The sequence below is a fragment of the Echiichthys vipera genome (assembly GCF_963691815.1).
Source record: "Echiichthys vipera genome assembly, chromosome: 10".
NCBI classification, from domain to species: Eukaryota; Metazoa; Chordata; class Actinopteri; order Perciformes; family Trachinidae; genus Echiichthys; species Echiichthys vipera.
The window spans coordinates 29,459,972-29,472,888 of NC_139835.1; the positions used below are offsets into that span (position 1 = coordinate 29,459,972).

The 12,917-nt window shown below is 46.9% G+C and overlaps 1 protein-coding gene across 26 annotated transcripts in view; it reads left to right on the top strand.

Moving 5' to 3' along the window:
* ttn.1 (titin, tandem duplicate 1) overlaps window positions 1-12,917 on the top strand; it is a 188,754-nt gene that overhangs the window by 124,318 nt on the left and 51,519 nt on the right. For all 26 annotated transcript variants that reach the window (XM_083921679.1, XM_083921699.1, XM_083921701.1 and 23 more), the window contains 22 exons: window positions 31-181; window positions 318-599; window positions 697-999; window positions 1,109-1,411; window positions 2,014-2,295; window positions 2,465-2,652; window positions 2,796-2,907; window positions 3,199-3,501; window positions 3,779-4,087; window positions 4,436-4,717; window positions 4,826-5,125; window positions 5,395-5,688; window positions 5,791-8,760; window positions 8,881-9,198; window positions 9,631-9,915; window positions 10,021-10,326; window positions 10,461-10,624; window positions 10,891-11,116; window positions 11,383-11,658; window positions 11,769-12,068; window positions 12,185-12,487; window positions 12,574-12,873. In XM_083921679.1, coding sequence (XP_083777805.1) covers window positions 31-181; window positions 318-599; window positions 697-999; window positions 1,109-1,411; window positions 2,014-2,295; window positions 2,465-2,652; window positions 2,796-2,907; window positions 3,199-3,501; window positions 3,779-4,087; window positions 4,436-4,717; window positions 4,826-5,125; window positions 5,395-5,688; window positions 5,791-8,760; window positions 8,881-9,198; window positions 9,631-9,915; window positions 10,021-10,326; window positions 10,461-10,624; window positions 10,891-11,116; window positions 11,383-11,658; window positions 11,769-12,068; window positions 12,185-12,487; window positions 12,574-12,873 — 8,557 coding nt within the window. The remainder of the gene's footprint in view (window positions 1-30; window positions 182-317; window positions 600-696; window positions 1,000-1,108; window positions 1,412-2,013; window positions 2,296-2,464; window positions 2,653-2,795; window positions 2,908-3,198; window positions 3,502-3,778; window positions 4,088-4,435; window positions 4,718-4,825; window positions 5,126-5,394; window positions 5,689-5,790; window positions 8,761-8,880; window positions 9,199-9,630; window positions 9,916-10,020; window positions 10,327-10,460; window positions 10,625-10,890; window positions 11,117-11,382; window positions 11,659-11,768; window positions 12,069-12,184; window positions 12,488-12,573; window positions 12,874-12,917) is intronic.

The window sequence follows — 12,917 nt, forward strand, 5'->3', positions numbered from 1 at the left end:
ATATGTGCTTAAGAGCTTTGTGTTTTGCAGGCAAAGGAAACCGAAATCCGCGGCACCCGCTTTGTGATCCCCGGTCTGAAGACTGGTGGCAAATACAAGTTCAGAGTGACCGCCTTCAATGTTGCCGGTAAAAGCGAGCCAGGAGAAGTCCCAGAGGTGCTCGAGGTCAACGACAGAATGAGTGAGTCGCCCTGAAAGACGGTTACACCTTTCTCCCAAATCAAACAATGGTTCTCTCAACAACGTGACATTTCAGGGCTATTGATCCAGATTGGTTGGAACAGGCGGACTGTAACGTCAAATTTCTCTCCCCCTAGTTGCTCCTGAGGTCGACCTGGACGCTTCCATGAAGGAGAGGATGGTGGTCCACGCCGGCGGTGTGATCCGTATCATCGCCTATGTGTCGGGCCAGCCGACCCCAGACGTCACCTGGAGCAGAGATGGAGCTGCGCTTCCTCCTGATGCTAAAGTGGAGACGACAGCCATCAGCTCCTCTCTTGTCATCAAACCGTGCACCAGGAGGCACCTCGGCGTCTACACGCTGACCGCCAAGAACGCTGGCGGGGAGAAGACGAAGAACATCACTGTGGAAGTTTTGGGTAAAAATACAGTTTTCTTGCCAAAATGAGACTCCATCAAAAGACTCTTGAGTATTTATTATCTTTTTGAGTAAAACGCAATTTTGTTCTCCCTCAGACGTCCCCGGGGCGGTCGGCATCCCCTTCACCGCAGAGAACCTGAGCACCGATTCCTGTAAGCTCAACTGGTTCTTCCCCGAGAACGACGGCGGCTCTCCCATCAGTCACTACGTCATTGAAAAGCGCGAGACCGAGCGTAAGGCCTGGACCTCAGTGTCCTTCACAGCTAGCAGGCAGAACGCCATTGTTCATGGCCTCACCATCGGAAAGGGCTACTTCTTCAGAGTGGCCGCTGAGAACGCAATCGGCGTCGGACCCTTCACTGAGACCGCGGCTGAGCTCATCGCCAAGGAACCAATCAGTGAGTTTTGTGTGTCAAAACAGTTTTAGCATAAAACCGAACAGGAAGGAATCAGTAAATGAGTTCAGACCTTCAGATTCAAAGAACCGTCTGTTTGTGCTCCCCGTAGGTGTGCCTGACCGCCCAGAAGAGCTGGAGGTCACCAAGGTCACCAAGGACCTTGTCAGCGTCACCTGGAAGGCACCCAAGTTCGATGGCGGTTCAGAGATCACCATGTACATCCTGGAGGCACGCATGATCGGGAAAGACAAGTTCAGCAGGGTGACGAAGGAGAGGCTGATGGAGAGGAAGTACACCTGCGACGGCCTGAAGGAGGGAGACTCCTACGAGTTTAGAGTCATCGCTGTCAACGAGGTCGGACCCAGCAAGCCATCTTTCTGCACCAAACCAATCACCTGCAGAGATGAACTGGGTGAGGACCAGAGGACAAAAATATATAATAAAAACAATAGAGTAAATAAATTACATTACATTTTACACGAGACAAGAACAACCAAGGAAAAACTAGCGAGACAACTCTGACAAGACAAAAGTTGCGGCCACAAAGTCACCTTTTGAACTAATTGGATATCAGATAAATACATTTACAACTGGTTTACAACCAAGTGTGTGATAAAAGGCTGCCATTAGACCTATGAGTAGCCTATCTCGTTTTCTTTCAGTTCAAAAACCTCAAAGTATCCCTGATCCCAGTCTTGAAAGGTTGTCCTTCCAATTTAACAGGACTAATCTTCACAGTTCTCGGTCTTGATGTTCAATATTAAACATTTGGAGTCCAGAGTTTGCCTACAAAAAACGCTGAATAAGACCGACCTGTATCGCCAGCGAAACCAAAGATAAAGATGCAACAACCAAATCACTGATTTAGTTGAGGACCTCAAATAGATTTAGTTAAATTAAGCACAAAGAGACTTGTTTCCTCCTATTGGGACAAAATAGGGAAAAATAGAAACTCAAAGAGAATCCTCAGTGTATCACATTTCCTGACGTTGTCCTCATCTTCTGTTCTTACAGAGCCGCCAACTATCGAGGTGGACTTCCGCGATAAGATCATCATCCGTGTGGGCGAGAGCTGCCTGCTTGAGGGCCGCTACACCGGCAAACCTTCTCCCTCGATCACGTGGTACCGAGATGACGAGGAGCTGAAGGCCGACAAACACATTATGTTCAAGAACACGCTGACCACCATGACGCTCGGCCTGATGAAGGCAAAGCGCGAGCACAGCGGCAGATACGTGGTCGTGGTGGAGAACAGTACCGGATCCAGGAAGGGAGTCTGCAACATCACAGTTGTCGGTATGTAGCGGGAAATCTGGAGGAAATTGGGGCTCATACAAGCTAGCATCATAAGCTAAAAGTGCTAGAAATAAAGATGAAGCTGCACTAACTAAATCATTGAATTAGATGGGTAGTAGAAGTCTAAAATCTTTTTCTCACACTGTCGTCGTTTCTCTCTTCCCTGCAGACCGTCCAACTCCTCCTATTGGCCCAGTGGTGTTTGAGGAGGTGCACAGGGAGTTCATGGTTGTCTCCTGGAAACCTCCTCTGGACAGCGGCGGCGTTGACGTCTCCAACTACATCATTGAGAAAAGAGATGTCAACAGAGACACCTGGACCACAGTCACATCCGCTTCCACCAAGACCATATGCAAGGTTGGTCCAAACCAAACTCCAGTCAACTGCGTTATGTTCAGTCCAAAAATTGGTACCTGACCCCAAAAGACTCTCATTGTTTATCGCAGTGATTGGGGCTCGCTGAAGTTCAGAGATATTTACACGTTGTTTATTTCTCTCAGATCCCCAAGCTGACAGAGGGCAAGGAGTACATCATTAGGATCTCTGCTGAGAACATGTATGGCATCAGTGACCCTCTGGACTCCGAGGAGATGAAAGCCAAAGATATCTTCAGTACGTTCTGCACACAACCTGCAGACACACGTTTACTTTTTTCGTCTTTCTGTTCTCCTAAATCAATTTCAGGAAATTCAGTGTTGAATTAAGTAAATTTGACTTTTACTTGGAAAAAATCATGTTAACACACAAAATGTTTGAACTTATTTATTACTTTATACTCTCTTACTTACTTATTTACTATTACAAAATCAATTCAGAATTTTCTTGCAATGGAAAGACAACAGTCAAATGTAATGTCTGCATTGGAAATGTATCATAAAAAAGTGACCTGTTTTTCTCCTGCAGGAGTCCCAGAGGCCCCTGAGATGCCGACCGTCAGGGAAGTGTATGGCACCAATGCTCTGGTGTTGTGGAACCGGCCTCGCGACGGTGGGAAGCCCATCACCAACTATATCCTCGAGAAGAAGGAGCCCGCAGCCAAGAGGTGGTCAAGAACCACAAGAGACAGGCTGTACCCGGCCACTCAGTTCCGAGTCCAGGACCTGATAGAGGGCTGCGAGTACGAGTTCAGGGTGATGGCTGAGAACGAGCTTGGAACTGGAGACCCAAGTGTTCCCTCCAAACCTATACTGGCCAAAGATCCCATCGGTTAGTGCAACACAAAGTCATGCGTAATGTATTTATTATTCATATTTGCATTATCCTTTAAGAGGTGTCTTGGTATTTAAAATTGCACTACATACAAAATACATTTCAGATATTCATACATGCAAACACTTAAAATCCTACTCGTAAACACTGTCATGATACATACTACAAAAAGTATAGTATGGAACTATAATACAATATAAAACAACATCCAGTCTCCTAAAAATGTGATGACTTGCCTGTATAATCTATAGTCTTTAATATTTTTTCCACACAGTGCGTCCCAGCCCTCCAGTGACCCCCGAGGCCTACGATAAGACCAAGGACACCGTCAGCCTGAGGTGGAAGTTGCCCCGTCATGACGGGAAGGGCCGAATCCTTGGCTACCTTGTTGAGTACCAGAAGCCGGGCGCCGTGGAATGGAGTCAGGCCAACGAATCCCCAGAGCAGTGCCCCGACCTCCACTATGTGGTAAAGGACCTGGTGGATGGTAACGAGTACAACTTTAGGATCTTCACTGTCAACGCCGCCGGCAAATCTGACCCTTCGTACGTCAAACAGACCATCAAAGTCCATGACAGACTGGGTAAGGGATTCATTTTTAAACTCTTTTACTTATGCATTCCATCAATTATCACACCAGAAATATTTTTTTTAGTTTAAGAATTGGCTTCTCGAAAGCCAATTATTTTAATTGATTAGCTAAGTAGCAATCCGGTTGCAAACAAAACACTAAATACACTAAAAACACTTTCTAAATGGTTTTTAACTTTAATACAGGTTTCCATGTTTCATTTCAAACTACATGATAATATTTAAATATAAAAATGTTTCCAATTAGGATGTGCACAATGATCATCTGTTACTTTTGGCCAGTGTATGCATACTTCAAATCTTCTAAACTCAGTGATTTCCTTCCCAATTCCCTACACAGAGGCACCAGAGTTGCTGCTGGACGCCAACATGGCACGTGACCACCTGGCCATGCTGGGCACTGACATCACCTTGAGCGCCACCATTAAGGGTATTCCGACGCCTACTGTCAGCTGGAAGAAGAACGACGGTGACGTTCCTTCTCACATTACCGTTGCTGTCACCCCCGACACCAGCAAAGTCTTCATCCCCAAGAGTGTCCGGGCAGACTCCGGCAACTACACCATCACTGCGGAGAATGCTGCTGGAAAGAAATCAGCAACTGTTGCCGTGCTTGTGCTGAGTAAGTGGAACGATACAAATATGGGATTTGATTAGTCCCAAACAAAGCAAACAGTTTGTAAAGATGATATGTGATGATGTTTGAATGTTACTCTTTTGTTTCCACCAGATAAGCCTTCTCCTCCCAGAGACCTGGTGATCTCTGAGGTGACCAGCGAGTCTGCCTACCTGACTTGGAAGGTACCCGAGGACAATGGCGGCGCCGTCATCTCCCACTACATTGTGGAAAAGAAGGATGTGGCAGCCGAGCAATGGGTGCCTGTCTCTGCAGCCAATAAGAAGCCGAGTCTGATGGCCATGTACCTGATGGAAGGAATTCAGTACATGTTCAGGGTGGCTGCTGAGAACCAGTTTGGCAGGAGCGCCTATGTTGTGACCAAGTCACCAATAAAGGCTGTCGATCCTCTTTGTGAGTAAAAGTCATAATTTTGTTACATGGTCTTTGAAAATGTCTTTCTACAGTGTCATTCAAGAGTGTGTGCACTTCAAAATAAAAGGGGTACAGTGGGTTTTTTTCACTCTGTTATAAAACAAAACATTTTGGGAGCACTAAGAATATCAAAAGTTTCTGATAGTTCTATTTAATCTCATTTGTGTGTTCAGCGAGATTTAAATAATTCTGGTTTTTAAATCTACCAATAATCAGCAATGAATTGTTCCATCCTGGACACATTTCAGATCCTCCTGGCCCACCCAAAAACCTGCACCATACTGATGCAGAGAAAACAGAGGTGTGGTTGGAATGGGAGTGGCCTGACCGCACCGGAGGAAGTGAGATCACTGGCTTCATCGTAGAGCACCAGGAGGAGGGCCAGACTGACTGGGTCACCTTCAAGACTGTCAGCTACGAGCGTGCCCATGTCACTGGTCTGGCAGAGGGCAAGACTTACCGCTTTAGGGTCAAGGCTCAGAACGCCATCGGCGTGAGCCGTCCTGACACTACTGTCCCCATCACCTGCCAGGAAAAGACATGTAAGAAACGTTACTTATGGAAATGTTTCTTATTTCAAATGTTGAACCTGTCATTTACAGCCCTGAAAACATTCTAATATTGCTCCTGTTTTTCTCTTTCAGTGGCACCAACTATTGAAGTTGATGTGAAGCTTATCGAGGGTCTTGTTGTCAAAGCTGGCAATCCTATTGTCCTTCCAGCCAAGATGACAGGCATCCCCATTCCCACTGCCAAATGGATGACTGATGACAAGGAAATTATATCTGAGGGACGCCATCACATTGAGACTGTTGGATCTTCCACCATCCTCAAGATCACTGAGAGCAAGAGAGGAGACACTGGAGAGTATAGCCTTACTGTGGCCAATCCTGCAGGCAGCAAGACTGTTGCCCTGCACGTCACAGTGCTTGATCTTCCAGGTCCACCCATCGGACCCATCAATATCTTAGAGGTCACCCCTGATCACATGATGATCCAATGGAGGGCACCCAAGGATGATGGTGGCACGCCCATCACCAACTATGTGGTTGAAAAGAGGGATGTGAAGAAGTCATGGGAGCCCTGGTCTGTTGTTAGCTCCAGTGGAACTAGCACCAAAGCCAAGGTGTCCAGGCTGGAGAAGGGCCGTGAGTACATTGTCCGTGTCCGTGCAGAGAACAAGATTGGCATTGGTGCAGCGCTTGAGAGTCCTCCCACTATTGCCAAGCACATGTTTAACCCTCCTGGTCCACCAGGCCTTCCAGAGTGCTCTGATATCACTGAGAATGCTGTGACAGTGGAATGGACCCTACCTGACTACGATGGAGGCACCCCCATCAGTGGATATGTGATTGAACGCAGAGAAATGACAGGAAAGTGGATCCGTGTCAACAAAACTCCTGTGCTGGACCTCAGATACAGAGTCTCAGGTCTGTTTGAAGGCAATAGCTACGAGTTTAGAGTGTTCGCTGAGAACGTTGCTGGAATCAGTGAGCCTTCTCCCACATCTGACCCCATCAAGGCCACTCGTGCCATCACCAAACCTGGACCCCCTGGCAATCTCAAACTGAAGGACTGGAGCAAGTCCTATGCTGACATCTGTTGGACCAAGCCTACGAGAGACGGAGGAAGTCCTATTCTGGGCTATGTGGTTGAGATTCAAAAGTCAGGATCTGCCCAGTGGGACAGAATCAACAAGGACCTTATCAAGATATGTGCCTACAGAGTGCCAGGCCTCTTTGAAGGAATGGAGTACAGAATTCGTGTGAGAGCCACCAACAAGGTTGGAGACAGTGAACCCAGGGACCTGGCTGAAACTATCTTAGCAAAGGACATCCTGGTGCCCCCTGACGTTGTTGTTGATGTGTCCTGCCGCGACTCTCTGACAGTCAGGGCAGGTCAGATCATAAGTTTGATCACCAGGGTGAAGGGCAGACCAGACCCAGAGATCACATGGACCAAGGATGCCAGGGTCTTATCCCGAGACAAGCGCTTTGAGATGAACAACAACTACCCTCTGTGTGAACTGGTCATCAATGATGCAGTTAGGTCAGACTATGGTAAATATGCAATTAATGCCAAGAACAGTAGTGGACAGGCACAGGCCACCATTATTGTCAATGTCCTGGATACACCAGGACCTTGCCAGAACCTGAGAGTGGCCTATGCAACCAAGCACTCATGCATGGTGTCCTGGGAGAACCCTGAGGACAACGGAGGCACTGAGATCACTCAGTACATTATTGAGTGCCGTCAGCCCAGCCAGAGGGCATGGACTGTGGTCTCCAATGACTGCACCAAGCGTACGATAAAGGCCCCTCTTACTGAAGGGCTTGAGTACTTCTTCCGTGTCAGCGCAGAGAACAAGATTGGTGCTGGTCCATCCACAGAGACCAAGACACCCGTGCTGGCAGTTGATCCCATTGAGAAGCCTGGCGAACCCCTTGACTTCCAAATTTCTGAGATTGGCAAGACATTCTGCTTCCTCAAGTGGAGGAAGCCAGACAATGATGGTGGAAGTCGTAACCTGGCTTATCATGTTGAGAAGAAGCCAAAGGAGGCTGAGGAGTGGGAGAGGCTTCACAAGGGTGCAATCAAGGAGACTTACTTCATGGCTGACAGGTGCATTGAAAACCAGATCTACCAGTTCAGAGTTCAGACTAAGAATGAGGGAGGCGAGAGTAACTGGGTGACCACAGCGGAAGTCCTGGTTAAGGAACAGCTTGTGGAGCCTGAAGTCAAGATAAAACTGGATGGAACACTTGTGGTCAAGGCCGGAGACTCCGTTCCTATCGAGGCAACAGTGAAGGGCAAACCCCAGCCTGATGTCAAATGGACCAAAGATGAGAACCCAAAAGAGCTTAGGAAGGGCCTCAGGCTTCAGCTTGAAACTGGTGCTGACTTCTCAAAGCTTCTGCTTACTGCCGCCAGGCGCACTGACAGTGGTAAATATGTTGTTACTGCCTCCAACAGTGCAGGAACCGCATCTGCTCATGCTAAAGTCAATGTTCTGGATAGACCTGGCCCCATCAGCGATCTCAAGGTGTCTGGTATCACCATAGACAGGTGCCATTTAGCCTGGGAAGTCCCAGAAGATGATGGTGGCTGTGATATCTACAACTACATTATTGAGAAATGTGACACCAAGAGAGGAGTCTGGTCTGTCCACTCCAATGCTGTCATTACCAATAAAGCTAATGTCACCCGTCTTATTGAGGGCAATGAGTATATCTTCAGAGTTCGGGCTGAGAATAAAATGGGTCCTGGCCCTGCAGTGGAGAGTGAAGCTATTGTCGCTGGCACCCAGTTCAGTGTACCTGGTGCTCCTGAGACACCAGAGGTGACCAAGATTGCCAAGGAGGAGATGACTGTGCAGTGGTCTGAACCCGAGAGAGATGGCGGAAAGCCAATCACAGGCTATCTGTTGGAGAAGAGGGAAGAGCATGCAGTGAGGTGGTCTCCTGTCAACAAGGATCCAATTCCTACAACACGTTTTACAGTTACTGGACTCCTGCCCCTCCATGACTACCAATACAGAGTAAAGGCTGTCAATGAAATTGGCATTGGTAATCCAAGCAAGCCTTCACGTGCCATCACTGCCAAGGACACAGTTGGTATGTAATCAATGATAATGTTTCTGTTGTGTTCATCTGTTTGTTTACAAGGGTCATGGTGGGATTGCTTTAGACAAAATGCATGGCTTCATTATAACACATCCTCATGTTTATTTACAGAGCCTCCGGCACCTCCTACCAACTTAAAGGTCACGGACAGCACCAAGACCTCTATCTCCCTGGGCTGGACCAAACCTGTGTCAGATGGTGGAGCACCCCTCATTGGCTACGTTGTGGAGATAAAGGCTCAAGGAACCAAGAAAGGAGAAGATGGTTGGAAGAGATGCAATGTGGCTGCTCAGCTGGTCGTGTGCGACTACACAGTCACAAGTCTGGATGACAACCTTACATATGAATTCAGAGTGTCGGCCCAAAACCAGGTCGGCATGAGCCAGCCCTGCAACCTAGAGGGTGCTGTGATCCCCAAGGATATTCTAGGTGAGGACTTCATTGAATTTGAATAGCTTTTTATCAAGGAGCATCTAACTTTAGTCCTGGAGGCATAATATTATATATAACATGTTAAAAGTTAAAGTTATAATATTTTACTGTGAGGGAATTCACACACAATTCACACTTCAATTCATCTCATTTCATCATAACATGTAACCTGACTTTATCCAATAATGGGTTGGCCACTATAGAATGATGTATTGCTTGTCTACAGTGAATAACACAGAAGATTAGGAACTTTAAAAATGGCATACTGAATAACAATCACAATATCGGTTAAAAAAAAATGCATGGAAGTATTTTCCCATATAATTCAGCTCTCCACTCATTAACATGGAGGAGGAACTGCAGATTTATATTAAGATGTGATCCGTATTTGCAACATCAATCTGACACTTTCACTGTTCCTTCCAACAGAGGCGCCAGAGTTAGAATTGGACGCCAACCTGAAGAAGGGCTTGACGGTGAGAGCTGGCTGTCCCATCAGACTATGTGCCACCATCAGAGGTAGACCACATCCCGAGGTCACTTGGAGAAGGATGGGCATTGACAACGTGGTCAGGAAGGGAAAAGTCGACCTCATCGACACCATGACCTTCCTGATCATCCCTGACAGTACCCGTAACGACTCTGGCAAATACTGCCTGTCGGTAAAGAGTCCTGCAGGAGAGAAGGCTGTGTTTGTTGCTGTTAAGGTTTTGGGTAAGTTTTGGTTTTCTTATCATAATGCATACATACAAGTTTGACTTAGTTGCAGTCAACAATCTCAAAAAATGCTTATTTCATGGCATGATCTTTTGGCGGCAGATACTCCGGGACCTGTGATAAATATGGAAGTTTCCGACATCAAACAGACCTCAGCCATGCTGTCCTGGAATCCACCAGAAGTCGATGGTGGCAGCGAGGTCACTCACTACATTGTTGAGAAGCGCGAGATCAGCCGCAAGACGTGGGCAACTGTCAAGGCTGAGGTTGAGAAGGATAAGGTTCCCTTCAAAGTCACTGGTCTGATACCAGGCACAGAGTACTACTTCAGAGTCACAGCTGTCAACGAGTATGGTTCTGGAGTTCCCAGGGTGTCACCCACTTCCTACCTGGCCTCTGATCCTATCAGTACGTACCGTCTCTTAGTCACATAATGTGACACCAGAGCTCACCTTGCAGCCACCCACTGTGCTCAGTTGTCTGTTTTTTTTTCACAAGTCATTAGAACCACTTGAACACACCTGTCTGATTTACATTTTCAGGCAAGCCCGATCCTTGTGAGAAGATTGAAGTTCTGGAGATCACTAAGAACAGTGCCATAGTTGGCTGGGTGAAGCCTGCAAGGGACGGTGGTGCCAAGATTGATGGTTATGTCATTGAATACATTGAAGTTAAACCTCCTCCAGAGCCTCCAGCACCTGTGGAGGTTTGTCTTGTGATCAGCCTGAATATTGTCCGACCTTCCAATCAATTGTTGATTTCATTTTCTAAAATCTTCAAATGTCTTCTGTTTTGTTATCGTACTATAAGAACTTAAATATATGAAACTAGGAAGCATGTGCTTAAAAATCCTGACTGCACTGCCATTTTACAAATATATATGATGTTACAGAGCTTAGTAATTTAAGCTCTTTTTTGTAGTATTGAGTAGAAAGTAATTATCAAGTATGTGCAACCCTAAATTTGCCATAGGTTGCAGAGGGAGAGGCAGCTCCTCCACCGCCTCCAGTGGTAGAGGAAGATGTGGAACCTGAAAAGGAAGTGTGGAACGCCTACACTACAGTGAAAGGTTTGAGCATCAGCATCAGCGGTCTGAAGGAGAGCAAGAGGTACAAGTTCAGAGTGGCTGCTAAGAACATCATGGGCCAGAGCTCGTTCACCGAGACCAGACAGCCAATTGAGATCAAGGAACAGATGTGTAAGTTATTATATCAGATTAATAAGAGATTCATTACAAAACAGTTTTGTTAAGTCCAGTTATCTCATGATCAGGACTTAGATGTTGCAATAATTTAAAATGTTGATATGACCAATGATGATGTGATAACAGTAACATGTAGCACAGTATGATACAGGGATAACACTTCATATGATGACGATTAAATAACTCTACTATGCTGCTCTCAGCTTCCCTAGATAATATCTTTAATCTAATGAGTCAAATTCCCATGTCCACACCCACAGTGGAGCCAAAGATTGTCATGCCAGAGACAGTGAGTGCCAAAGCTGGAGCCAAGCTCAGAGTGGAGGCGCTGTTCTCTGGAAAACCATCCCCGACCTGCAAGTGGATGCGTGGTGAGGACGCAGTGGTCTCATCCAGTCGTCTGGCCGTGCACCAGTCCGGCAACATGTGTGTCCTGATCATTAAAGACGTGTCAAGGACTGACAGCGGAGAGTACAGCCTGGTGGCTGAGAACAGCTCTGGAAAGGCGGTTGAGTCCATGAAGATTGTTATTAGAGGTCAGTGTTACCCGTCATAAGATGGTATTATGATGTTAAAAACAAACATAGAAGAAAACTTTGAGACAAAATTTCCTGGCATGATTGTTCATTACTTTTCTGTGTATCAGACATCCCCGGTCCTCCCGAGGGCCCTGTGGTGATCAGTGATATTGACTCTGATGCCTGCTCCCTGTCCTGGGACAAACCACTGGAGGATGGAGGCAGCAATATCACCAACTATGTGGTGGAGAAATGTGATGTGAGTAGAGGTGACTGGGTGATGGCCGTCAATTCCGGTCAGAAAACCAGTTGCAGGCTTGGGAAGCTCGTCCCCGGGAAGGAGTATGCGTTCCGTATCCGCGCTGAGAACCGCTTTGGAGTGTCAGACCCAACTCAGTCCGACAGAATGGTTGCAAAGTTCCCCTTCGGTAAGTTTAACTGAAATATGTCACCAGTGCGGTCCTTGATTGGCTTCAGATGTAAGCTTCTGCATACTGTAGGTTTTACAACAGACAATATTCATTTTAATTGTTCTTTTCACCAGATGTTCCTGGTGAGCCCCTCAACTGCCGTATAAACAAGACCAACAAGGACTGTATGTTCGTAGCCTGGGATAAGCCCGAAAGCGACGGGGGCAGTCCCATCACAGGTTACTACATCGAGCGTAAGGAGAGGAACAGCCTGCTGTGGGTGAAGGCCAATGACACCGTCGTACGCACCACTGAGTACCCGTGTGCCGGCCTCATTGAGGGCCTGGAATACACTTTCAGAGTGTCTGCCATCAACCGTGCAGGCCAGGGCAAACCAAGCAAGAAGACTGACTTTGTCACGGCAAGAACACCTGTTGGTAAGTCATCCACGCAACAAGCTTTATTTTATTCATTCATTCTTGTTTCCTTACTTTTGTTTATTTGTTTCTTATTTGTGTCACAGACACTCCAGGTAAACCTGAGGTCCTGGATGTTACCAAGAACTCTGTTACTCTGGTTTGGGCCCGTCCTAAGAATGACGGTGGCAGCAAGATAATTGGTTACTACGTTGAGGTCATGCAGTTGCCAGGAAACACGTGGATACGTTGCAACACCAGCAGCCAGAATTGTCCACGCGAGGAGTATACAGTGACTGGCCTGGAGAGAGACCTGCAGTACCAGTTCAGAGTCATCGCCAAAACTGCTGTCAACATGAGCAAACCTTCCGAGCCCACAGACGCTATCTTGGTCTGTGCAGAGAATGGTAAGAGGTTTTGATTTTACACTCTAAGATATGACCAGACTGAT